At 43.6% G+C, this 24,575-nt stretch overlaps 3 protein-coding genes across 5 annotated transcripts; 2 read left to right on the top strand and 1 right to left on the bottom strand.

The window, feature by feature from the left end:
- The first annotated feature begins 1,078 nt into the window (after positions 1–1,078).
- On the top strand, positions 1,079–5,475 carry etaa1a (ETAA1 activator of ATR kinase a). The gene is made up of 6 exons (XM_071504846.1): positions 1,079–1,381; positions 1,953–2,084; positions 2,322–2,392; positions 2,473–2,585; positions 2,675–3,984; positions 4,395–5,475. The coding sequence occupies exons 1-6, from the start codon at positions 1,225–1,227 to the stop codon at positions 4,499–4,501; spliced, it is 1,890 nt and encodes a 629-aa protein (XP_071360947.1). The 5' UTR covers positions 1,079–1,224; the 3' UTR covers positions 4,502–5,475.
- Positions 5,476–8,314: 2,839 nt separating this feature from the next.
- Positions 8,315–24,297, bottom strand: ppp3r1b (protein phosphatase 3 (formerly 2B), regulatory s1ubunit B, alpha isoform, b). Of its 2 annotated transcripts, XM_071503309.1 has the most exons (6): positions 23,987–24,297; positions 22,570–22,609; positions 13,838–14,014; positions 12,191–12,250; positions 10,467–10,651; positions 8,315–10,376 (listed from the first exon to the last, which is right to left on the bottom strand). In XM_071503309.1, exons 1-6 carry the CDS (start codon positions 23,987–23,989, stop codon positions 10,329–10,331), a joined length of 513 nt encoding a protein of 170 aa, XP_071359410.1. In that variant the 5' UTR covers positions 23,990–24,297; the 3' UTR covers positions 8,315–10,328. The 2 variants fall into 2 exon arrangements, with proteins under 2 accessions (XP_071359410.1, XP_071359411.1); XM_071503310.1 differs by lacking the exons at positions 22,570–22,609; positions 23,987–24,297 and adding an exon at positions 14,370–14,464.
- LOC139635811 (E3 ubiquitin-protein ligase TRIM39-like) lies at positions 16,265–20,661 on the top strand. 2 transcript variants are annotated; one of them, XM_071503304.1, is made up of 2 exons: positions 16,265–16,843; positions 17,584–20,661. In XM_071503304.1, the coding sequence occupies exon 2, from the start codon at positions 17,586–17,588 to the stop codon at positions 19,224–19,226; it is 1,641 nt and encodes a 546-aa protein (XP_071359405.1). In that variant the 5' UTR covers positions 16,265–16,843; positions 17,584–17,585; the 3' UTR covers positions 19,227–20,661. The 2 variants fall into 2 exon arrangements, with proteins under 2 accessions (XP_071359405.1, XP_071359404.1); XM_071503303.1 differs by having other exon boundaries at positions 16,267–16,843; positions 17,577–20,661.
- Positions 24,298–24,575: the final 278 nt, after the last annotated feature.

Raw genomic sequence — 24,575 nt, 5'->3', positions numbered from 1 at the left:
CACAGGTGGGAGGAGTAAGTGTGTGAAAAAGTGTTGTTTATCTTGATCATGTGTTTATAGGTGGAGGTTTACACAGTCGGCAATAAGAGCCTTAGGTTCAGGTTTTCATTATTTTGTCTTCATTTCTTGAAGTCAGATAAATCAAATAAATATAGTTTGGTCAACTCTGCTGTGAAATCTACAGTCATGTAACCACTGCTTCTACAGACCTGTTTAATTTCCCCAATCAACACTGAAGGAGGTGAAAGACCGCAGACAACAACTGAAACATGTTTTAATGGAAACAGTCGAGAGACAGAAAAATAATCTGCAACAACTCTGATCATCTGTTTGTCATTTTTAAACTTTTTTTCACTCAAAAATTAAACATCTTTCTTACTGAGAGTATGCTGTCCTGTGCTGGCTCCGGGATCTCAGGTGTGTCCCTCTGAAGCCTCACCTCTCTGTGAGCAGCAGGTCAGGACAAAGGCTCAGGACATCAGGAGACACAGAACCCACGTCCTGTGTCTCCACAGGTGTTCAACCAATCAGTGCAGAGCATCCTTCATTCCAGAAGCAAAGAGCTGTAGCACAACTCGGATCTGTCTGCAGATTGGCACATGAAGTATTTCAATGTCTGTCAACCATGTGAACTATTTCTTTATCTATTCATTATTATTATTATTATTATTTATTTATTGATTGATTATTTATTTATTTAATTTTATTTTTTGCATTTTTTCTGTGTGAATCAAAGTCATAAGAAAATATGACGGTTTTCCATCGTGTCGTGATGGAAACATTAGTGACTGTGGCAGAGTTGATCACCTGAATGCATCAGACTAACGTGTTGCCTGTGTAACGGGAAACATGGAAAAATCTTATAGTGATAATTGAAGCTCTCCAGTCCTCAGATCTGTAGTTTATAGGAAACAGTTTTAATTTTCTCAATGTTTTATACCAAACGATCTTTGACAATAATAATTCGATTAATCACCATAAAAAAAATCCTCCATTACAGCCTTAATATTATTAAATTTGAAGTTTCTCTGTTGCACATTGCCTGCGCAGCTTTGTTGCTCTTGAACGCACCATCGAAAGGAACTCTGGGTAAGAAAAGATGGCGGGACGTTCAAAAGCTGCGCTGAACGGCCGAATTAACAACAAAATAAAGTGTAAATACTAAAGTGCGGTTCGCTGTTCACCGGCTCACCGGGCACACTTCACCAAGTTACCGCCGGGACCATGAACCGAGGCCGCGGGAAGTTGGAGCCTCCGCCCGCTCCGACAGCCGCTCCGCTGCAGCGACAGGCGGCTCAACTAAGACCGAACCGCCTGAGCAGGAGCTTCCGACAGACACAGACGGCGGCGGAGGGCGGCTCTCCCAGCGGCCAGCGGCCCGGTGAGTGACCGGGACAAAGCCTGACAGCGTCCCGGTCTCCCTTCTGACTTAGCGACATGCCAAACTACATTCAAATACTGTGCAATTTTAGGTTTTAATGAATATTCAAGAGGTATCCTTCATCACAAAACAGGACTTAATGTATTTTTTACAAACCAGAGCTGCTGGTCTTCTGTTCGGTGCACAACGAATTCACCAAACTGTAGTTTTGTTAATAATAATTAGTTTGGCTCTTTGTTCCGTGGCCCGCTCGGTGGATTATATAAAATCAGTCCCTAAAAAAACCTCATGTGAACATTATTGACAAAGATATTAAACTTAAAGTTTTTTAACAGTTATGAGCTCAACTGCACCACTAACTGCAAATGTATGTCATGTTAAACTGACAGTTATTATCAGTCCCTCAGCTCCAGGACCCTGACCTCTGACCTCTGACCTCTCCTACCTGTGGAGTGCAGAAAATGAGAAAGAGTGTTACAGAGAGGTCACAGAAGTTCATTCAGCTGAGCAGTAAATGTTGTTGTCTGTGAATCTGACGCTGAATCACTTGTTTGTGTTTCCTCTCGTCCAGATTTTAAGACCCCGACCAGGATCCCGAGGTCCAGAGCAGGTGGTGGTTTCAGTGGAGAGTCTCCACACAACGACTCTGACTTTCAGCACGACATCATCTGGGACGCCACGTCGCCTTCACCCAACAGACTCGGTAAACTGCTGAGGTGTTATTACTGTTAGCCGACGTCTTCATTTCAATTACTGTTGTATTGAATATCAGTTAATCAATTAGCAGATTGACAGGAAATTAATCTGCAACGATTCTGATAGTCAATTGGTTTTATTTATGATACTCAGATGTCAAAGATTTACTGCATTTCTCTGTTTTCTTTCATGGTCAAGTTTGAAGCTGTATAATTAGGTTTCACTGTTGTGTTTTTATCTCCAGGTAAAAGAGGAAGAAAACACCCGGCTGGAGTTGTGAACATCTCAGAGATCGTCAGCAGGATCGCTCCAAAGGTCGGTGACACGACGCTGGGATTCACCATCGCTTTCAGTGAAACTTACTCACGTCCTTGTTGTCGTGTCACTTTGTGTAGCATGGCAGACCGGAGGTGGCAGAGCCGACGTTACAGCAGTGGATCGGAGACAGCGCCACCATCCCCTGCACTCCAGACGTTCAAGGTCCCAAACCCAAGAAGAAATCCCCGAGGTGGGTTCAGAACCAACGGCCCAGACCTCTGGACTCCGCTCTCTTTAATCATCTTTAAAGGCTGATGATTGAGTTTTGTTTGTCCTCAGGCCGAACGGAGTGGACGACCTGCTGAAACTGGCCAAACAGTTTGACTTCAACATGTTTCGTCAGGACGAAGAGGAAGTGGAGGACGTGCTGCAGCAGAGTCTGGAGCTCCTGCCTGAGGACGTCTTGGATTTTGAGAGTGGCGATCAGAATCACGTTTCAGCGTCGCTCCACGGAAACAATCACCCGGCTGTGAACGCAGCAGCTGGGACAGATGTGCAGGCTCGTCTGGATCAACATATGGAGGACGATTTGGATTTCCTGTTTGACGGACCGACTCAACACATAAGTGGAGGTTTAAGTCAGGCGTCGCCTGCTCAGCCCTCACAAGTAGAACCTGCTCTCACCTCAGAGGCTTCTGGGAAACCTCCCGCCGCAGGTGTTTCCACGACCAACGCTAAAGGCAGCGCAACAAACGACGAGTTCGAGGACGACTGGGAAAACGACGACTTGTTGAATGAATCTTTAGTGCTGGAGATGACCCAGAATCCACTGAGGTTCACAGCTCCGCAGCACTGCTCTACACAGAAACCAGAACTTCAGCCTTCAGCCTGTGGAGGCGTTGGACTCGGCCAATCGGCTGCCTCCAAAGTGGAAAAACAAAGTGCGAGACAAAGAGCGACTTTCAGACTGGAGTCTAATCCTGATTTCTCTGTGAAGAGAATCCAGACCGACACGTGGACAGACTCTCGGCAGAGCAGGTTTTCCTACAGTAAAGGTTCCTCAGGTGAGACCAGGTCTCAGCGAACCCGGCTCACATCAGACACAGTGAGGTCAGACCAGAAACAGACACAGCTGGATCAGAGGACATGTGTCTCCAGCTGTGCACCTGCTACAAAAACAGGCCCCTCCCACAGCCAGTCAGCTGCCGTCTCTGACTTTCTGGATGAGGACCTGGACGCCTTCTTCTCGTCGGACCCGGTTTGGGACGACCCGGCCGACGACGACCTGCTGTGTGAAATGTGTGAAGACCTGGAGAACCAGATCCTGAACGTGGATCACGTGTCCCCCAAACAGACTCTTACCGGTCAGACGTCAAACCAGAGAGCCGCTCTGCAACCGTCCAACAGAACCTGGGACAACAGGAGCCAGCAGCCAGCCAATCAGCAGCCGTTTCCCCAGAAACAACCCCCCCCTGTCCCCGCTGGTTCAGGTAGACCGGCTGGTGGTTTATTGGCTGCAGGCGTTCAGGTGCACACGGTGAGAGACTCTCTCAGACACACACAGGCAAGAAACAGCGGGGGGGGCACCAGCAAAGACCAGTTCACCTTCAAGAGGCCAAACAACCCGGTCTCCACGGTGACCAGCAAAGGTGTGTGTGCAGACAGGTGTGGTGTCACAGCGTCAGTTTCTGTTCAGTGTTAAAACCTTTCATTCAATCTGACCTCTGACCTCTGACCTCATGTAAAATTCACACGTGGACCTTTAGTTCCTTGTTCTGAATCAGTTTCTGCTCCAGGTCTTTGATGGTTTCATGATGTTCCTGTGATTCATTTGTTCTCTGTGAGGAATAAATGGAACCTGCAGAACCCTGAAACTGTTCCACCTTCACTCACCTGTCTCCTCTGTGTCTCCTCTGCGTCTCCTCTGTCTCCTCTGCGTCTCCTCTGTCTCCTCTGCGTCTCCTCTGTCTCCTCTGTCTCTCCTCTGTCTCCTCTGTCTCCTCTGTGTCTCCTCTGTCTCCTCTGCGTCTCCTCTGCGTCTCCTCTGCGTCTCCTGCAGCTCTGGGTAAATGTTCGGCGGCAGAGATCGAGCTGAAGAAGCAGCAGGCGATGGAGAGGAGGCGACGGCGACTGCAGGCTGCACAGAACCTCCGAGCTCCGACCTGACGGAGCCTGAATGTCTCCCTTCACCTCCCTGAGGACTGGACCTGACAGAGTCCTGGACCCCCCCGTAGCTGTGATGTCACATTCTTCCTGTCTGACATTCTTTTTCCCTGTTTTCAAGCTTTTTATGTTTTATGTTTTTAAGGGAGAAGTTCAGCATCTGGGAGAGAAGCTTCTTTACCTTTAGGGAGGGGACACAGGTGTGTGGGGAGGAGGAGTCTCACGTCTGTGCTGAGCTGGACTCAGGATGGAAGCAGCTCACCTCGCTCTGTTCAACCTGCTCACAAACAAAGTGTAAAAAGAGGCAGTAATGAGGTGGAACTACTTCCTGATGAACGACAGCGTATCCATCCGCCCAGAGCTTCAGAGCAGTGTCTCCAGCCTCAGTGCTGCTGCTCAGGGTTTGGTTTTGGTCTCTGGGACCAAACCTGACGAGACCTGAGGAAGCTGCACCCACTGATTTATTTGAAACAGAAACTGCTGCAGCTGAAACCAAACACTTTCACCACCGACTCTGAAGGATTCGCTGCGAAGAGGCGGGAAACACTCGCCGTCTGAACATGTGTCTCCCCCTCGAATCTAATACCACCTCCACCTTCTCCTCCTCAGACCAGTGTCCCAAACACTGTCCTCACTACATCTCTGAACTGACTAGTTGTAACGAGTCAATCAGCTTCACGGTGCTGCTACTTGTTCAGAGCTAGGCTAGCTGCTTCCACCTGCTTCCAGTCTTTATGCTAAGCTAAGCTAACCACACCCCTGACAACTCAAAATCTTGAACTGTTCCTTTAATGACGGAGATGAGTTTAAGGTGGAACCGATGGATCTGATTTGTCTTCAGGTGGAGGAGTCAGGACTCGTTTTTTATCAGCTACAAACTGAAGTTGTTATTTCACATGTAGCAGCTTTGTTTGGTGGAAACTTCATATTCACACATCAGTGAATCTGCATAGAAATAAAAGTGACTGAAACTAAGAGTCCGGGAAATCATTTGTTTGCTGTCAGACGATGTTTCATCAGGAAGCTGGAGGTGAAGTTCTCGATATCACAAAAACACCTTCAGGGAACTTTTGGCACGAACGTTCACTCGGACTCGAGGCTGAACTGATAGGAATTTGGTGCTCAAAGGTCAAAGGTCACAGTGATCTGACAAAACAGTTTTGGCCTTGTGACCACAATATTTTGGGAACTCAAGGTAATCCCTTAAAATTTGGCACAAACAAAGGTCAAAGGTCAACCTCACTGTGACCTCACAAAACACTGTTTAGCTATAATTGAAGACTTCACAGTAATTTTGACAAAATTTCACACAAACAGTTGATATTTTATCTGATTCTGGATAAACATGAAACCTAAAACTAATCTGGGTGGTGGGGGGATACAACCAGAGCTAAGCTAACAGTCTTTGTGCTAAGCTAGGCTAAACCCAAACTGAAAGAGTAACAAAAATGGCGGACTGCTCCTGTGAGATCCTCCAGCTCTGTGCTGCCAACAAACATCGAGCTCTGAAAACAAAGTGAACAGTGAAGAGGCAGAAACTGCAGCGAATCAGTGCAGACAGAGTCAGTTTGTCAGATGTGGAACAGATACAGCAGGCAGGTCATTGACTCAACCTCATGTTCAAATCAACCAATGAGATTCCTTCTTCTGTCAACCTTCACTCACATGTTCACAGATCTGTGCAAGACCTTCACTTAATTAAAACTCAGAAGTTTCCCTCTCGGGGGCCGAAGTGGATCCTGGAGCAGGTTCAGGACAAAGGCAGCGAGACTGAGCCGAGGCCGATAACATCTGAACGCAGGTCTACAGTTACACACCTGTCCGGGTTTACCTGCCGGGGCCGTACCCGCTGCCAGACCGTTGACGAGGAGACCTGACGCCCGCCTCACTGACCCGGGACAGGTGACCCCCACCAGCCGGGGGGGGTAGAACCAATGAACTGCCTGCTGTATCTGTTCTATGTCTTACAAACATTAACATTAAGCCTAAACTCACTTAGAGAGACACTGATTCTCAACAGGGAACGAGACAGGATTCAGTAAAAATGGCGGACGGCACAGGACACGATGTAGTGAAGACGAGTGAGAACAGAAATCCAGCAACAGCTGCTGGAGCTGCAGATCCAAGCTACTGATAAAGGTTCCGTCTAAACATCAGCCGCTGAGGATCCTTATGATGTGCATGATCCGTCATCCATTCATCATCTGTTCATCATCTGTTCATCATCCGTCCATCATCCGTTCATCATCCGTCCATCATCTGTTCATCATCCGTCCATCATCCATTCATCCATTCATCATCTGTCCATCATCTGTTCAGCTTCAACCACTTCATCCATGTTCAGGTCTCAGCAGCAGCAGAGCAACATGGCTGCTCCTTCCTGCTGCAGGTGAAATGAAGTCACCTGAGACTTACACTGAACTCTGTGTGACACCCCCCCGCCGCCGCCTCTGTCCAATCACAGAGGACAGTGAGGTTGGTGTCCGTCCAGCTGCTGGAAGTGGGAGGGGTTTCACCTTACAGACGTTTCCTGACGTCACCTGGCAACAGAAGAACCACACAAACTAATAATCACAAATATGTTTTTATCCTGAGATAACGATCGATCAAAGCTTGTCTCTCCAGGTAACGGGACCAGCAGTGCAGCTTTGCTCCCTCACCTGTCCTCTTCCTCCACCTGTCCTCAGTTAGCTTCACCTTCTCGTCTTGGCTCTCGACCACAGGACCAGATGTTTGTGTTTCCTCTCAGGACCATGATCCGTATCTGTAGGAGCTGTGTCACAAGTTTTCAGCTCTGCAGCCTTAATGTGTGAAAACGAACCTGGAGATGAGCAGCAGCGTGATATGGATGAGACTTTATCTTTCCTTTCTCTAAAATAGACGTGAGACGACTTTGATTTATTGTCTTTGTTTAATCTTTAATCTTTATTTGCTTCATTTCAGCTTCATATACAAATGTTACTGTGGGTATTTCATGTATGTTATAAACCTTCATACGTGTCTATATGTGATAATAGTATTTCCCCTTATATGTGACATATATGTGCACTCCACTCTCCATATAAATGTCATATGTTTAACACCTCCTGGACATCAGGTCTTGTCAGGTGATGTACAGGTGTACTCCAGGACTCTGTGACATCACTGCTGGGTGTGGTTACAGGTGTGTTACAGCACATCTCTGACCACTCCCCTCAGTGATGCTGCTGCTCCTCGGACCAGGTTATTTATTGGTAAATAATCGATTATCATTTATTGTCTGTTCTGGTCGGCTCGATTTTAGCATCTGTACGTTGTTTGTTGATCAGAGTGGAAACGATTAGTTAATTAGTTGATCAACAGGACAAATGAGAAGAAAGAAGAAATAATAAATAATAGCTTTTTAACATATTGTTGCATGTGTTTCAGATGTAAATGATATAATTTAATTCAATCTCATTTAATTAAATTTAACATAAATAAATGTTGTAATATAAAATATAAAAAAAAAAGAGCTCCCACAGAAAATAAATAGCAAATGATTTTTTTATGCCAAAAAAGTTGTTTTCAGCCTTTTAAATATAAAATGTTCCTGCCTCTCCCTGATAAATAAATATATAAATATATATATAAAAATAATTTTATGTTGACAAAACATTTGAAGACGACTCAGCTGCTACAAACTGCCTGAAGTGAATAAGTGGCTTCACGGCGCCGCCTGCTGGTGGAGGTGGGGTCGTACAGCTCTGAGCTCGGAGCAGTTTTAAAAACATTTTCTTTCCTTTAAATCACAGCAGAAACAGCTGGAACATTTACAAACGACACAGATTCTGCAGAAACTTTCAAACAGTTTATTTCTCATTTTTCCACGTGTGAAGTTTCAGTGTAGAGTAAAAATCTGAACCTGTGGCCTCGTCGTCCCAGTAACTTCCCTTTAAACCAGCAGAAACTGAGCTGAAGTGAAACCAGCAGGAAGCTTTGACACAAACTGTTCATAACAAATATCTGTACAAAAAAAATCATCAACCAAAGACTTAAAAAGTGAAGAAATACAAAGAGTGAGTGGTCGACTGAACCTCGGACACTTCAGTCTTTAATCATTGAAACCTTTGATTGGCAACAACCAGGAGCATGAATTCATCATTTTCTATGTAAACACGACAGTTTCACCGAGTTTCATGAAATGAGCCACAAACTCTCTGAAATACAAAATTAAATACAAGACAAATTATGTTACTGTCACTTCTCCACATCATGTAATACATCATCAGATAACAACACAACCCAACACCATGTTTACATCATTAAAATTACAGCTAATCAACAGTTTGGTTTAAGGGTTAAATTCTACTGAAAACTGAGTTTCCATCATTTCTAACTATTAACATGCACCACAAACTGAAACTGAGACTTCACATCGGATTTCACTGGATTACGGTAAAAGTTTCTACCACACAGGAAACGGTGCATCGTCAGCGCAGGTGATCAGACGTGGCGTCACTGTGGCGTCACGCAGCATGCACTCAACAGATCATCTGCATTTACAAAACATTTCCACTCATTTCAGCCAATGTTCTGGGACCAGCCTTGAAAATAAAAACCTGCTCTACATGCAGAGGAAAGAGAGAGGAGCAGATCACCTCCACGTCATGCAAACGTCACAGAGAGTCAGTAAACGAGTCCACAGTCACGTCCTGGTTCCTCCTCTTCCTGTTCATCAGCCTCAAACACATCTGGACGTCCAGATGCTGACGGAGTGAACACACACTCAGGTGGAATCACCTGCAGTCGGATTCTGTCGCTACGCCTGAACCTCGGCCCAGCTCCTCTTCACATCTACAGGAAATATCAAACTGCTCAGTGTGTTCGGTCGAGCTGAGACTCCTGAAGGATTCAGCTGTGGCGATCAATCGATCAGTCGATCGATTGATCGTGAGAAAAAGATTTCTGATCATTGCTTAATTTTTTTAAGAAAATATGAAGATTGAAGATTTTCTGTTTCCCGTCACAGAAAACGTTTTCAGCAGAGGGTTGGACGTCACTTTAGACTCTGAGGAGCTGGGACAGATGTTTTCACTCTTTTCTGATATTTTATAGATTAATTAATGATTCATGATTAATCCAGGAAATAACTGCAGCCCTGTGTAGGAGTATCTGACTTTTAATCTTCACACCGAGTTGTTGTTACATCCAGTTTGTTGCTTAACACAAAAAAAATCAAACACGAGTCAGAGTTGTTTAAAACCATGCAGTGCCCCCCCACCACCCCCCCACCCCGCCCCGCCCCAACCCCCCTGGCTGTAAATGAAGCTGTTAATGACGTCGGAGTCAAAGCGAAGCAGCACTGCAGTGAGATACAAGCACTGATGGAAACAGCTGACACTCAGTAAACTGTCGTTGGCACAGTTCAGACAAACACTCGTCCACTACAGTCTGACGGAAAACACAGGACAACAAAATAAATAGAAAAACCCACACACCTCGAAAAACCAGTGGAACATCCAACACACACACACACACACACACACACACACACACACACACACACACACACACACACACACACACACCAGCCTCCCCCAGCAAACTGAAACTCTGGCTCTGCGTTTAAAAGACGTCCGTCCACTGGTAAACGTCGAGCTGCAGAGACTTCCTGCCCAGAAACACTTGGTAAACGTTTGGCTTCAGAAGGATCCTCGGGGGGTGAGGAGGGGAGGAGCTGGGGAGGGGAGAGGAGGTGGGGGTGGGGGTGGGGGGTGGGGGGTTCACAGACAAACACTTCCTTTGAAAACAGGAAACAGGTTTTGCTCGACGACGTCTTCAAACGGATCTTCAGTGAAGGTGAAAGTTGTCAGACGTCCACCACCATCTTCTTATGAATGTCCAGCCCCCCGACCACCTGAGGAGACAGCACAGCTTCATCTCTGTTGTTAGGAGGCTGCAGACTCCGTCACGTTACAGCTGTGACTGTGTGACCATCATCACTTACCGCACAGAACTCTTCAAAGGATATCCTGCCGTCGCCGTCTTTGTCTGCGTTGATGATGGTTTTGTCGACGATCTGCTGAAGCTGCGTGTCCTTCAGGTTGTTGCCCACCATCATCTTCAGGACCTGGAAGAGCTCCCCGTTGGATATGTAGCCGTCTTTGTCCATGTCGTAGATCCTGAAGGCGACTGAGGTCAGAGACAACAGGATGATGTCAGACTTCATGACTAAAGTGCGTTTGGGTCTCAGCTGCTGACGGCTTCATACCGACTGAGAATCAAGCCACAAACTCAACACATGCAGCATCTGTGCAGCTGCAACCAGGTATCTGGCCAATGATACACATGCTGCACTGCAGCCCTAAAGAAAAACAACTGCACTAAAGACCGTGATATATTTACACCTGAACTGTACAATGTTTACAAGATGTGGCATCGAACTCATGTCATTACTTGTCAAACCCCAAATCTGTCTGAACTCACTGTGCTGCCTCCTTGTGGATAGAAAAAGTATTTAAAGCTCCATATTTGACTCTTCTTCTGTGTTTTATCTGAAATGTTGATCTCTATCAGAAGATACACTATATTGCCAAAAGTATTCGCTCACCTGCCTTGACTCGCATATGAACTTAAGTGACATCCCATTCTTAATCCATAGGATTTAATATGACGTCGGTCCACCCTTTGCAGCTATAACAGCTTCAACTCTTCTGGGAAGGCTGTCCACAAGGTTCAGGAGTGTGTTTATGGGAATTTGTGACCATTCTTCCTGAAGCGCATGTGTGAGGTCACACTGATGTTGGACGAGAAGGCCTGGCTCTCAGTCTCCGCTCTAATTCCTCCCAAAGGTGTTCTATTGGGTTGATGTCAGAAACTCTCTCATCCAAGTCTTTATGGACCTTGCTTTGTGCACTGGTGCCAAGCCCAGCTCCTGAACAACAACCCCACACCATAATCCCCCCTCCACCAAACTTTACACTTGGCACAATGCAGGACAAGTACCGTTCTCCTTGCAACTGCCAAACCCAGACTCGTCCATCAGATTGCCAGATGGAGAAGCGCGATTCGTCACTCCAGAGAACGTGTCTCCACTGCTCTAGAGTCCAGTGGCGATGGCCAGGCCACATGAAGTTTGGAGGTCTGCAGCGATTGACTCTGCAGAAAGTTTGGCGACCTCTGCGCACTATGCGCCTCAGCATCCGCGGACCCCGCTCAGTCAGTTTACGTGGCCTACCACTTCGTGGCTGAGTTGCTGTCGTTCCCGATCGCTTCCACTTTGTTATAATACCACTGACAGTTGACTGTGGAATATTTAGGAGCGAGGAAATTTCATGACTGGACTTGTTGCACAGGTGACATCCTATCACAGTACCATGCTGGAATTCACTGAGCTCCTGAGAGTGACCCATTCTTTCACAAATGTTTGTAGAAACAGTCTGCATGCCTAGGTGCTTGATTTTATACACCTGTGGCCATGGAGGTGACTGGAACACCTGATTTCAATTATTTGGATGGGTGAGTGAATACTTTTGGCAATATAGTGTATATCTGTGTTTTAAGAACCAAAAACCATCTCAGTGTAGTTTTACATCTCCTCTCTCTAATTATATCACATGATTTAAAGAAATTCGTAGAAATGTGTTTTTATGAAATGTGCTCTGACCCTGAACATCCCCGACAGTTTAATAATCATAGAGACACAGTCACTGATGAATGATGGACACTTACAGCGTAACTTCTGCTCCTTGTCTCCTTTGACACTGAACTGGGAAACTCCTTCAATGAACTCTGCCAAAAAAAAAGAAGCATGTTAAGTTGCAGAAATTACATCAACAAGCTACATGTAATCAGTCAGTTAATCAATCAATCAATAAGAATTATCCCTGGCAGATTTGAGGTATATTCATTTTTAGGGCAGTTTGCCTTCCATATTAAAAACAAGTTGTTTTTCATCTGATAATATGGAAGTCCATTGGTGCACATTTAAAAAGAAAAGAACAACATTCAAAAGTAAAACAAGGCTGTGTGCATCACCAAGGTTCATCTTGATAAGGCTTTTAATTTGAAAGTAAGTTTTCCAAACATGAAACAGTTGTTTACATAAAAAACAATCATGTCTTTGAAAAGTGATAATTTCTCACTGATGCCAATAAGTTAACGAGGAGCAGTTTGGGTGAACAGACTGTGATGTTGTACAGCTGTGAAGGTTTCAGTAAAATCTGATGTGAATTCATGTGAAAAAAAATATTTTAAAGATTTTTAGGTTTTTTTCTGACTCTGATGTTTTGTGGTTCAGCAGCAACATCAACAACATGGACATCTGAATAAAAATCACAGTGGTTCAATCAGTGACGAGTAAAACGCCTTCACTGACATTTGTCAAGCACAGATTTTATTTTTGTTTCAGATTTCATGACCAGAAGTTCATACTTGAAAAAAAAATCTGTTTTATGACACTTGTATAGTTTTTTTTAAATGCAGTGATATTACTGACTGAAAACTGTGCAGAAGTTCAGATATTTTAAAGATATTTTAATCACTTAACAGAGACTGTTCTCACTTTGTGTTCGGGCTCTAAATGTCAGATCCCAGACACATCAATAAATATTCAGTATTTTAAACAGGAAATGAATCAAAGGCAGTATATTATCATACTTTACCACAGTGGTTCCCACTGGTGGGACATGAATGTATTGCAAGTGGGCCAACAAGTCTTTTGCAAAACAGTAAAATTTTGGTGAAAAGTTGTAATTAATTGGAATTAATTGGAACTGACATTACATTTAACTGGGATGAACTTCTCTTTGGGCTTGTACACTCAGCTAATGTAAGTGTGAAAAATAAATATTTATTTGGAATACTGAGTTTAGCCCTAGAAAAGCAATTACAAAGAAATGACTCAAGCCAGACATCCCATCTATAGATGAATGGTATGATATTATTTATGATGTGTATGTAATGGAAAGAATTACTTTTTCAATGAGGCTCCAGCAATCTAAATTCAATGACATCTGGAAGCACTGGAAAATGTACATTTCCCTAAAACGCCCTTCTTTTTTTAATTTTTTTTTTCTTTTCTTTTTTTTTTTTTCCTTATACCAAGTTATACCTGATGTACTTAATTACTTTGCTGTAATACTGCGACAGAAAACACCCCATGTTTCATTTTGTGAAAAACAATAAATAAAATAAAAAAAAGAAAAGTTGTAATTATATAAAAAAAATGAAAATATAAATAATGAAAACATTTTTTTCTTCAAATGGGTCATGAGCTGGAAAAGGTTGGGAAAGTCTCTCAGGTGGAGGAACAAACTGTAAACTTCAGGACACAGTTCAGGGGCGAGGAGGGAAACTGTCGAACTGTGGATTGTTTACCTTGAAAGTCGACTTCCCCGTTTCCATCGGTGTCGAATATGTCGATGACTCGCTGCACGAGGGGATTCTGCTGCAGCTCCGGTAAGGACATGAACTCCTCCACACTCAGGGACCCGGAGTTATCTAGGTCGAGTTTCTTAAATCTCTTTCCCAGCCTCTTAATCTCATCAGCATCAACTGAAATGAAACAGAGACAGAGAGAGAGAGAGAGACAGAGAGAGAGACAGAGAGAGAGAGACAGAGAGAGACAGAGAGAGAGAGAGAGAGAGAGAGAGAGAGAGAGAGAGAGAGAGAGAGAGAGAGAGAGAGAGAGAGAGAGAGAGAGAGAGAGAGTTATTTACAGTCTGAGACAAACAAGTCAGGTTTCAGTGAACAGGACATTATCTGGACAAAAGTCTGCTGAACACTGAGTATGTGCGACTCTTCTACCTGCTGAGGTTCAGGACACACGGACGTTAAAGCACCTGAATCTCATGTCCTCCCTGTGCCTCCTTCAGAAGCAGCTTCCCCTCAGAGAGCTGAGCAGACTCACCTGGTTTCCTGTTTGTACTGGCCATGACTGTTCAGAGCTGCTGGTCCTTCACTGCACCAGTTAAAGTGAACCCTGAGCTGCTGGACCTCCTGGCACCTCGCTCTAAGCTCTAACACCGGGTCATGTGACACCTCTTTCAACGCTAATCACTCTGCTGATAACCATGAATCGACTGGGCGCTGTGGAGGCGGGGGCCGTGTTGACATAATTTAACCTGTCAAATTAAATATTTAATCCAATTATTTTAAAAGACAGAGAATATTTGAAGCTGTTAGTTTTTAACAGCGTAATTTCACTGTGGGTTCAGTGAAGAAACAAGACTATGAGGAAGAACTGGCCGTGTTGGGTGAAGATCTGTCTGGTGGTGTTCACTGATCCAGTCTCCACACCATGTGGACACAACTTCTGTACAAACTGTCAATCATCAATCAACACTGGAACATTAATGTCCCTCAGTGTCCCATGTGTAACAAGGTTTTCAACACAGGACCTGAGCTTCACATCAACATCTTCATCTCTGAGATGGTTGCTCAGTTCAGACACGAAGAACCTGGAAGACAGGATGTGTCTGGACCACGATAAACCTCTGGAGCTGTTCTGTACCAGACATATCTGGTGGGTGGTGACCATAGAAGAATCAAGGAGGGGGTCATTTCGTAAAAATCTTCAGGTTTAGAATGCTGACAGCCCGACCATATGATTCCTGCAGCTTTGGGCAAAATCCACATGACGTACTTCACTTGAATTATTTGCACTGGGTCAATCCATGATTTCTTATCTTCTTGGCTTTGAGGTGTGTATGGGAGAGAAACTGACAGATATGCTGATGGTCAGGTAAAAAAAACTCACAACATGTTAAACTCAAACATTACCTCATCTTTCCTTTTCTTCTCCTTGAACATAAAAACCCTGCTTAATAAACTACAAAATCATGGATCCAGGCCCAGACTTTAGAGTTGACACAGACAGCGAGTCCTTACAGTGCTCAGAACAGTGTAAAGGTCTGCATGCAACAAAGGGCCACAGGTCGGACTCAAACCCGGGTCACTGTGGTAAGGACTGAGCCTGGGTGAAGCACCACAGCAGAACTTTAATATCTCATTATCATATTCATTTCATGGGCATCAAGGCATCAAGGCAAAGGACGCCAACAAACTGAACAAACTCATCAAAAAGGCAGAGTCTGTTGTTGGCTCTAAACTTGTCACCCTGGAGGAGGTGGTGGAGGAAAGGATGCTGGCAAAACTGCTGGCAATCATGGACAATCCCTCTCACCCCCTCCACAAAACACTGGACAAGCTGAAGAGCAGTTTCAGCAACAGACTCATCCAACCCCGCTGCTCTAAGGAACGATACAGGAAATCGTTCCTACCTACTGTAATCAGACTGTACAACTCATCCTCCTCTGTCAGAGCCAAGATGACACAAGATGACTTGTCACACTTTGCACTCTGAATTTTCATCACAACACTCCACTCCAAATACTAACCGTATTGATATTATATATCATATTCATACAATATTTGTATCCATCTTTTTGCACTTTCCATTTACATATGCATATACATAGTATATTATTATTTATATCTGCCATTCTGTATTTTTATTTCTTTCTGTCTACCTCTGTATTTTATTCTATTGTATATTTTGTATTATAATACACCGGACAGCTGTAACAAACTAATTTCCCTTCGGGGATGAATAAAGTAATCTATCTATCTATCTATCTATCTATCTATCTATCTCATCTCCTCCATTAATATTTCACAGGACCGTATTATCACGGGGTGGTGTGTTTATTATTGTCATTAACCTGATATACTTATAATATGGTGACTATACTTTTAAATAATAATGAATTTTTGTATTTATTTATTACTCATTCCTGTACTTAGATATAGAAATACAAAGTCTTTACTGTCATCGTATTGTACAAAATACAATGAAATTAGATGTGCATGTATAGTACACACATCATGGCTGCTGGAGGTGCACTACAGGATTTATTTTACACAAATATTTGGAAAATTCTCTCAGAGTTGAAGGTATTTTCATCTATATAATGTATAAAGAGTAACTTTTTAAATTATTCTATTCATATGCATATAATTACAATAGTTCTCAGTGTGTTTCTGCTGCTGTAACATGACTTTTCCACCAGGGATCATTAAAGTAACCGTTACTCTTTCACTTTACTCCTCCCACCTGTGAGGTGTAGCTCCACCTCGCTCCATGTTAATCAGAGAAAACCATGTGATTTCACAATAAAACCTGAGACAAAGAGCTGCAGGAAGAGGAGGAGAAGAACTGGAAAGACTGGAGAGCTTCAAGGTGACTGTGCAGAACAGAAAGTAAAGTCTGTCAGAGCAACAACTGAGCTGCAGTGGAGACGAGTCTGTTTCTGTCCAACAGAAGATTAAACTGAGTCCATCAGGTCTTTGTCAACAACACAGCAGAGTCTCTACCAAACACTGGTGAGTACAGCTGATCATAGTGACTGTTTTAACGAGCAGCACTAACACAAAGCTTCATCTCTCCTCAGGTGGAAGTTTCTCTCTCTTCATTTCATACTGACTCTGGTGAAATGGTCACAATATAACTGTGGCTGTTTGTCCACAGACCCTCTATAGTCCACTTTAAACAGCCTCTGGGTCAGTTCTCAGGACTCTTCTGACTCGTTACTGAAGCTCTGAGCTTCAAGTTGAGTTTCACTCATTTCCTGGTTTTAGTACTGATCACTTCTATTTCCTCTAGCTGTTTCACAAGAAAAGCTTTACACCTGTGAACCTGAGGGAAGGCTTTTATTGTGAAGCAGCAAGAGGAAATACATGATGTTTGTCACTAAGTAAGTGGAGCTTTATTAGCTCTGCTATAAATAAACTTACACAACAAGTTGTGGAGAATTTTCAGTGATCAACTGTCAGTAGATCAGTTCACAGTGAGTTGTCTCACACATCCAACACATCATCAAGGTGAAGGATGTATTTACCTGCAATAAGTCGTGTCACTGACCATTTCAGCTTTCTATCACAGATTAAATGGTCACAGTTACTCATAACTCAACTTGGTACAAGTGGCCCCACCCCCCAACTCAAAATGACTAATATCACAGCTCATACTTATTGGAAAAGTCATCAACCTTTCTTTTTAAACAAATAATTAAAACATTATTTTAAATGGAATCTGTTTCTTTTCTTTCGTTCTCAGTGTGTAGACATGTCTGCTGCCACCAACCTGAGGTCTGAAGATCAGTTTCTGTGCTCCATCTGTCTGGAGGTGTTCACTGATCCAGTCTCCACACCATGTGGACACAACTTCTGTAAAAACTGCATCAATCAACACTGGAACATTACAGCTCAGTACCTGTGTCCGATGTGCAAAAAGGTTTTCAACACAAGACCCGAGCTTCACATCAACACCTTCATCTCTGAGGTGGTTGCTCAGTTCAGACATGAAGCTCAACAGAAAACCAGCAGCAGCAGCTCAGAGCAACAAGTTTCCAAACCAGTAGAAGTTCCCTGTGACGTCTGCACTGGAACCAAACTGAAGGCCCTGAAGTCCTGCCTGGTGTGTCTGACCTCCTACTGTCAGACTCACCTGGAGCCTCATCTGACAGTGTCAAGTCTGAAAAGACATCAGCTGATCCACCCTGTGGAGAACCTGGAAGACAGGATGTGTCGGGACCATGATAAACCTCTGGAGCTGTTCTGTAAGACCGACCAGACATTTGTCTGCATAATCTGCTCTGTTTTAGACCACAAGACACATGAGTTTGTTCCTCTGAAAGAAGAATATGAAGGAAAGAAGGCAGAGCTGGAGAAGACAGAGGCTGAAATTCAGCAAATGATCCAGAAGAGACGACTGAAGATTCAGGAGATCAGAGACTCAGTCAAGATCAATAAAGATGATGCAGACAGAGAGAAAGCAGAAGGTGTTCAGGTCTTCACTGCTCTGAAGGAGTCTGTTGACAGAGGCCTGGAGCAGCTCATAAAGGAGATCGAAGAGAAACAGAAAACCACAGAGAAACAGGCTGAACACTTCATCACAGAGCTGGAACAGGAAATCTCTGAGCTGATGAAGAGAAGCACTGAGGTGGAGCAGCTCTCACTCTCTGAAGACCACCTCCACCTCCTCCAAAGCTTCCCATCCCTGAAAGCTGCTCCACCCACCAAGGACTGGACACAGGTCAGAGTCCGTCCATCCTATGAGGGGACTGTGGTGAGAGCTGTGGCTCAGCTGGAGGAGACGCTCAGTAAAGAGAAGAAGAAGCTGATTGAGGCTGAGCTGAAGAGGGTCCAGCAGTATGCAGTGGATGTGACTCTTGATCCTGATACAGCACATTCTTATCTCATCTTGTCTGATGATGGAAAACAAGTTCACTGTGGTGATGTGAAGAAGAATCTTCCAGACAACCCAGAGAGATTTTCTTACTATGTTAATGTCTTAGGAAAGCAGAGTTTCTCTTCAGGCAGATTTTACTTTGAGGTTCAGGTGAAAGGAAAGACCGACTGGAACGTAGGAGTGGCCAGAGAGTCGATCAACAGGAAGGGGAAAATATCACGGAGCCCTAAATATGGTTACTGGACAATATGGTTGATAAATGGAAATGAGTACAAAGCTCTTGATAACCGTCCAGTCCGTCTCTCTCTGAAGTCTGGTCCTGAGAAGGTGGGGGTGTTTGTGGATTATGAGGAGGGTCTGGTCTCCTTTTATGACGTAGGTGCTGCAGCTCTCATCTACTCCTTTGCTGGCTGCTCCTTCACTGAGGAACTCCACCCACTCTTTAATCCTGGTCTGTATGATGGTGGTAAAAATTCGGCCCCTGTGATCATCTGTCCTGTCAATTACACTTTGTGATTTTTTTTTTTTATTCCAGGGAACAAATTATGATTAGTGATTAGTATAAATACTGTGGACGCCACAATAACATTTTTTTCGTCCAAAGTCTGACCTTTCTTGTTTTCATTGATAGAAAGTCATCAATGACATCATCATATGAAATCTGCCCAGCAAACACATGGTTAATACTGAGACTGTACAGAGGTAGAAATGCTTGTAGTCAAACTACATCTCCTGCCACCTCTGAGAGTGAGGCTACATCCACACTACTATGTTTTAAAATGAAACTCGTCCAGACAAGTGTTTTAGCTCCATATCAGAAACCATCTGCGTCCACACTAACACACCTGAAAACTCACACATACATGACCAATTTACGACACTGGGCCCGGTGGGCCGGTGTAAACAGGAAGCAGATTGTCTACTTTTAGGTGTGCTCAGCTGATTAGTTGCAGAAAATACTATGAACGAGGAAAGTAAAGACAGTTGTAGCATTAACAGGCAGGATTTAACTGAACAACAGCTGCTGCAAAGACAAGGTCAGTGACACTTTGATTCATTATCCATGTTGTTTCACCGCTGGTGGTCCAGGCTGATAAGAGCCAATCAGGGAGCCACCGTTTCCAAAGCTCTTCGTTTTTGCCGGACCAGACTACAACACAACCCTGAAGTTTTCAAACTAAAACGGAGCCAGCAGCGTTTCCAAAATGCTCCGTTTCCAAGGCTTGAAAACTCCAGAGCACGAGAGGTGCACGTAAAACGTAGTAGTGTGGACGTGGCCTGAGAGGAGACCTTTTCAGCAGCAGAAGTCTGCACAACCTAGAAAGAGCACCACCCCGACCTACACACTGACATGATGAGCAAATACATGGTAGAAATGTGTAAATGTAACTTTTTTTGTGTGTGTGTGAGAGCCCGTGCCGCCACCCGACAAGGTGCCGATGTCCATGTCGTCCATACTGAAATCCACCATTGAGATGTTGTATGTTACATCAGACTCACAAAGTCTATTCAGACTTTATTCTAAGATTATTCTGTTTCTCGTTACACAGGTAAAAAATCAGCTTGTTGCATTCATGTCATCAACGCTGCCACAGACACTAATGTTTCCATCATGATGTAAAACCTTCATCATTTCTTGTCATTGATTCGTGTCTTTGATTCACAGCCACAGAAAAAATACTGTTGACTGTCTGTTGTTCAGGATACGGTCTATACCATAGTAAATAGCAAATGGACAGAGTTAATTAACTAAATGCTAAGTACTGGTTAATTACTAGTAACTATGGTCATTTTCTTTATTTGTGAAAACCTGTAAAAATAGATTGTGATTTAAAGGAATCTGTAAATATGTGATTGTAAGAAGGAACTAGAGATCGACTGGTTATCAGTCCGGCTAATTGGTCGGTTGGGAACCACTGTAATAATATACAATAAAACTACTATTGTTGAAGAGCATGTTTAGGCTGTCAGGTATATATGCAGTTCTCAGGTGTGAACAACAAGCAACCACTTAATTCCAGTCAGTCTGCCACACTGAACCCTGCTGCTCCTGGTTCAGCTCATTAGCCCCTGAGAGTTGCTAATGTGAAGGTAGCATCCAGCTACAACTTTCTGCACACAGAAAAACCCCATAATGAACTGCAGTAACACACGTGTGTGAACCATGACCAAGGTCACACTCCAGGGTCTGGTCTTACTCTTAGACTAGAAAACCAAATACTTGGTATCAACTTTCCAGACCGAACGGTTCAAGAAAAGGCTTTCAATCAACAGGCAAAACGATTGTCAGGGTTTCTGAGTGTGGAGACGTGCACAGGTCATAAATCTTACCCCCGCCCCCCCACACAGAGCCTCCCCCAGGCTTTGACACCTTTCATAACAGCTCGTTAGGACCCAGCCCCCCCAAACCCTCCACCTCCCCAAATTTATTCCAGTAACAGTTGACAGACTTTTGAGACCCACGTTCAGCTGACACCAGCCTCTGCTGGAGGGGTCCAGACCCTGCACTCATTCCAGCTAATGAAGTGGGCACTTCTCCTCTGCGGAGCTGGGGTCAGAGCAGGGCGACCAACTAATTAAAACAGGGATATTGCTGTGACTAAAGACAAACTAGGCTTTGCCAGCAGCCCTGACACTGACCTTTACAGAGCGATGGGGCAGCGTGCTGGGAGACGGGGGCAGAGCGAGGCAGGGGTCACATCCATCAAAAGCCTCCACCACATCAGTTCACCTCTGTGAGGTGTCAACATGAACTAAACACCTACTGTGTGTCCGCCTCCTCCCCTGATGAAACACTTCTCCTATGTGCAGGAGACTGAACCACAACACTTTGGGATTTCTGTGGCAACAAGCAACACAACCTGTCTGACGGCTGACAGTGAACATCTGGTTATTTCACTCTTCTCTTTTTATTCATCACTTCCTCATTTAAACGGCCTTTGGTTAATTCAAATATTCGATTCAAATAAAGATTATAACAATAACGATAACTGTTTTTTTATGACATTTATCAATTGATTACTAACCACTACAGGTGATTTCAATTCAGCCTCTGTTGTTTTCAGTGAACTTGACATTTGCCCCCTTATCCCACAGTTAGGCCACTGGAACAAGCGTTCTGTTTAATGAAGGTGTATTTTAGATAAATGTCTGCACCTGCTGTCTTATGAATTACTCTCATGTTCCAAAACGATTTGTTTAATTGGTTATGACAGTATTGCTAATATTATCTTGGCATAAAGGAAATGAAGTATCAGAGGCTAACATGAAGGTTAAGTTGGAACTTTGCACTGCAGCTCAGATCAGACAGATGATTTCCTGAGCTACAGTATTGAATAATGCCCACAAGTGTTTTAACAGAACATAATGATGTCACAGTGAAGTTGACCTTTGACCTTTTGGATATAAAAGGTCATCACTTCATTTTATCCTTAAAGACATTTGAGTTCATTTGTATCATAATTAGTATATGACTTTGTGAATTACAGCCAAATTTGTGTTTTGTGAGGTCAATGTAACCATGACCTCTGACCTCTGACCACCAAAATCGAATGAATTCATCCATGAGTCCCAATGAATGTTTGTGCCACATCTGAAGAAATTCCCTCATGGTGTTACTGAGATATGGTGTTCACCAGAACGGGACGGATGACCCTGACTGCTGCCGGCACGGAGGCGTAAAAACTAGCACAGCAGGGATGGAAACATAGATACTCCTTTCCTTCAAAATAAAACTAAATGATGGCCTCTAACCATACACAAGGATGTTTAACAGTGAGGGAAAATGCAAATGTTTATAACTTGCACTTATAACGCTTCATGAAATGCCATGCGGTCAGTGACATGTATGGATACTCACAGTGCGAGCACATCTCCAGAGGATAACTGGCTTCATTTCCCTGAAAAGGAGAAAAGACTGATGATGAAACAAGAGCTCCACATTCTGACATCTGATTAAAAACAAGGACAATCTCTTTTCATAAAAGAATCTAAGGTTATTGTTAAAACCATGTAATCCAAATGGATGGAAATCTTAAAAGCAATTATAACACACAAATCTTAAACATTAGATTCAATATATTTCTGATTGTGGACAGAAAATAGGTGTTTTATTATGAAAGTATTGCATTTGGACACCTTTAATTTCGGGGTTAGTTATTTTCGGTTTTTACACCATTATATTTTTTAATTTTATCACCAACGGCGAAATCTGTACCGCACAATTGCACAAAACTTCCGGTCATAATTTTCAAAATAAAACTCCTCCTGGAGAACGTCAGTTGTTCTGTACACAGACCAGAGTTAACGAGGCGATTACAATTAACTGAGTCCTCCCGATGTCCTATGGATGAGCTTCAAATATGAATACAAGGGCTCATAAACACTGTCAAGAGCAGATGATATCTCTTAAAGTTGAATTCACTCTGGACATGCTGTGGATACGTCATTATGTTTTCCTTGCATAATATGGTTTAGCTTTAGTTGTCATCACAATCACAATCATAATCTATCTGCAACTAAATACCACTGAATAAAAGTGGAATTAAAAAATGTCATGCCTATTTTGAAACACTGGTTGATTATATAATTAGTCCGTCAACAGAAATTAATATGAGGCATTTCAGCTAATCAATCATCATTTACGTGAATATTTAAGCAAACATCTTTTTGCTGCTTCACACATGAGATAACTTGCTGCTTTTCACTGTTACTGGATAACTGTAAATTAAATATATTCCAATTTTATGCTGATGGTCGATCATAACTAGACATGTCAACACTTTCAATTAACCATTTAGTTCAGAAATTGTTATATCTCACAATTTCTGAACTAAATGATAAACCAAATAATCAAAAAAGATGATCCCAAATGAAAAGCCTAAGTTTTGAAAGCGTTTTATTTTGGTGGCCCTGCTGCTGAAGAATCCGTTACTGCTGCGCACTTGTCGCAGCTCCAGCTAATAGCTAGCCTGCTAACTAACCTCAGTGTTTCTCTATTACTGCACCAGCTAGCATAGCGTCGTGGCTTTATTTTACTCACCCACAAATCGAGGTTTCTTTACCCACGGCTGTGTGACAGTGTAACAGTCAGAGGACACATAAATAACACAACAACGAACCCACGAAAACTAACGGCCACAAACGTTACGCTTGTTTAAATACAGCGCTGAGCTAACGGCGGCTAACGTTAGCTAAGAGCTGCGGCAGGAGAAGCTGAATTCACAAAATCAGGTTTAATATTTTAATTTTAAAATGAAGGACGGGTTATTCCTCACCATTTTGCCGCCAGACGGTGAACAGTTGCCGGGAGGATGAGTTAGAGCCGAGTTAACGGGTCAGAAAAGACGATGTTTGAACAGGGCTTCTGACGGTAGGACACCGGCCACCGGCTGCTCCGTGACTGACAGCGGGGGAGAGATTCACCGCAGCGGGAGCACAGAGAGCCGCAGCGGGGGAGAGAGAGCACAGAGAGCGCTGGTGGAGAGAGAGAGAGGGAGAGAGGAAGAGTAGGAGGAGGAGGAGGAGGAGGAGGAGGAGGAGGAGGTGCAAACCAAAGCTCGTCTCTGAGTGTGAGGAATCACTCTGTTTCACAATCACTAACACGAACCGTCTCTTCTCCTGTATGATGCTGAGTGCAGAATCACAGCAGCACTGTTTTGGATTTCTGTTGTCAGGCACAGTCAACGTTTTTCACTATCATAGTTTGTGTGTTTAATGTTTTGCATGTAAAAACGTAGGTTAATTATAAGCCACAGATAAATATAGTAAAGTAATGGTTGAAAAGAAACTAAGTACATTTACTCAAATACTGTACTTTATTCTACATGTACTTGAGTATTTCCATTTCACGGCACTTCACACTTC

Source organism: Trachinotus anak, unplaced genomic scaffold (genome assembly GCF_046630095.1).
Source record: "Trachinotus anak isolate AG129_WGS33_773 ecotype Australia unplaced genomic scaffold, CSIRO_AGI_Tana_v1 ptg000019l, whole genome shotgun sequence".
In the NCBI taxonomy this organism is placed as follows: domain Eukaryota; kingdom Metazoa; phylum Chordata; class Actinopteri; order Carangiformes; family Carangidae; genus Trachinotus; species Trachinotus anak.
Note: the sequence above shows the minus strand (reverse complement) of the source record. Positions and strands in the feature narration are given on the sequence as shown.

Excerpts from the sequence above, each read along its gene's own strand:
- etaa1a (XM_071504846.1), top strand. The coding sequence starts at position 1,225 with ATGAACCGAGGCCGCGGGAAGTTGGAGCCTCCGCCCGCTCCGACAGCC. Across the intron at positions 1,382-1,952 it reads TCCCAGCGGCCAGCGGCCCG|ATTTTAAGACCCCGACCAGG; the intron begins GTGAGTGACCGG and ends CCTCTCGTCCAG. Across the intron at positions 2,085-2,321 it reads GCCTTCACCCAACAGACTCG|GTAAAAGAGGAAGAAAACAC; the intron begins GTAAACTGCTGA and ends TTTTATCTCCAG.
- LOC139635811 (XM_071503304.1), top strand. The coding sequence starts at position 17,586 with ATGTCTGCTGCCACCAACCTGAGGTCTGAAGATCAGTTTCTGTGCTCC.
- ppp3r1b (XM_071503309.1), bottom strand. Across the intron at positions 14,015-22,569 it reads TCTGGAGATGTGCTCGCACT|TTGATGCTGATGAGATTAAG; the intron begins GTGAGTATCCAT and ends GTTTCATTTCAG. Across the intron at positions 10,377-10,466 it reads CCTTTGAAGAGTTCTGTGCG|GTGGTCGGGGGGCTGGACAT; the intron begins GTAAGTGATGAT and ends CTGTCTCCTCAG.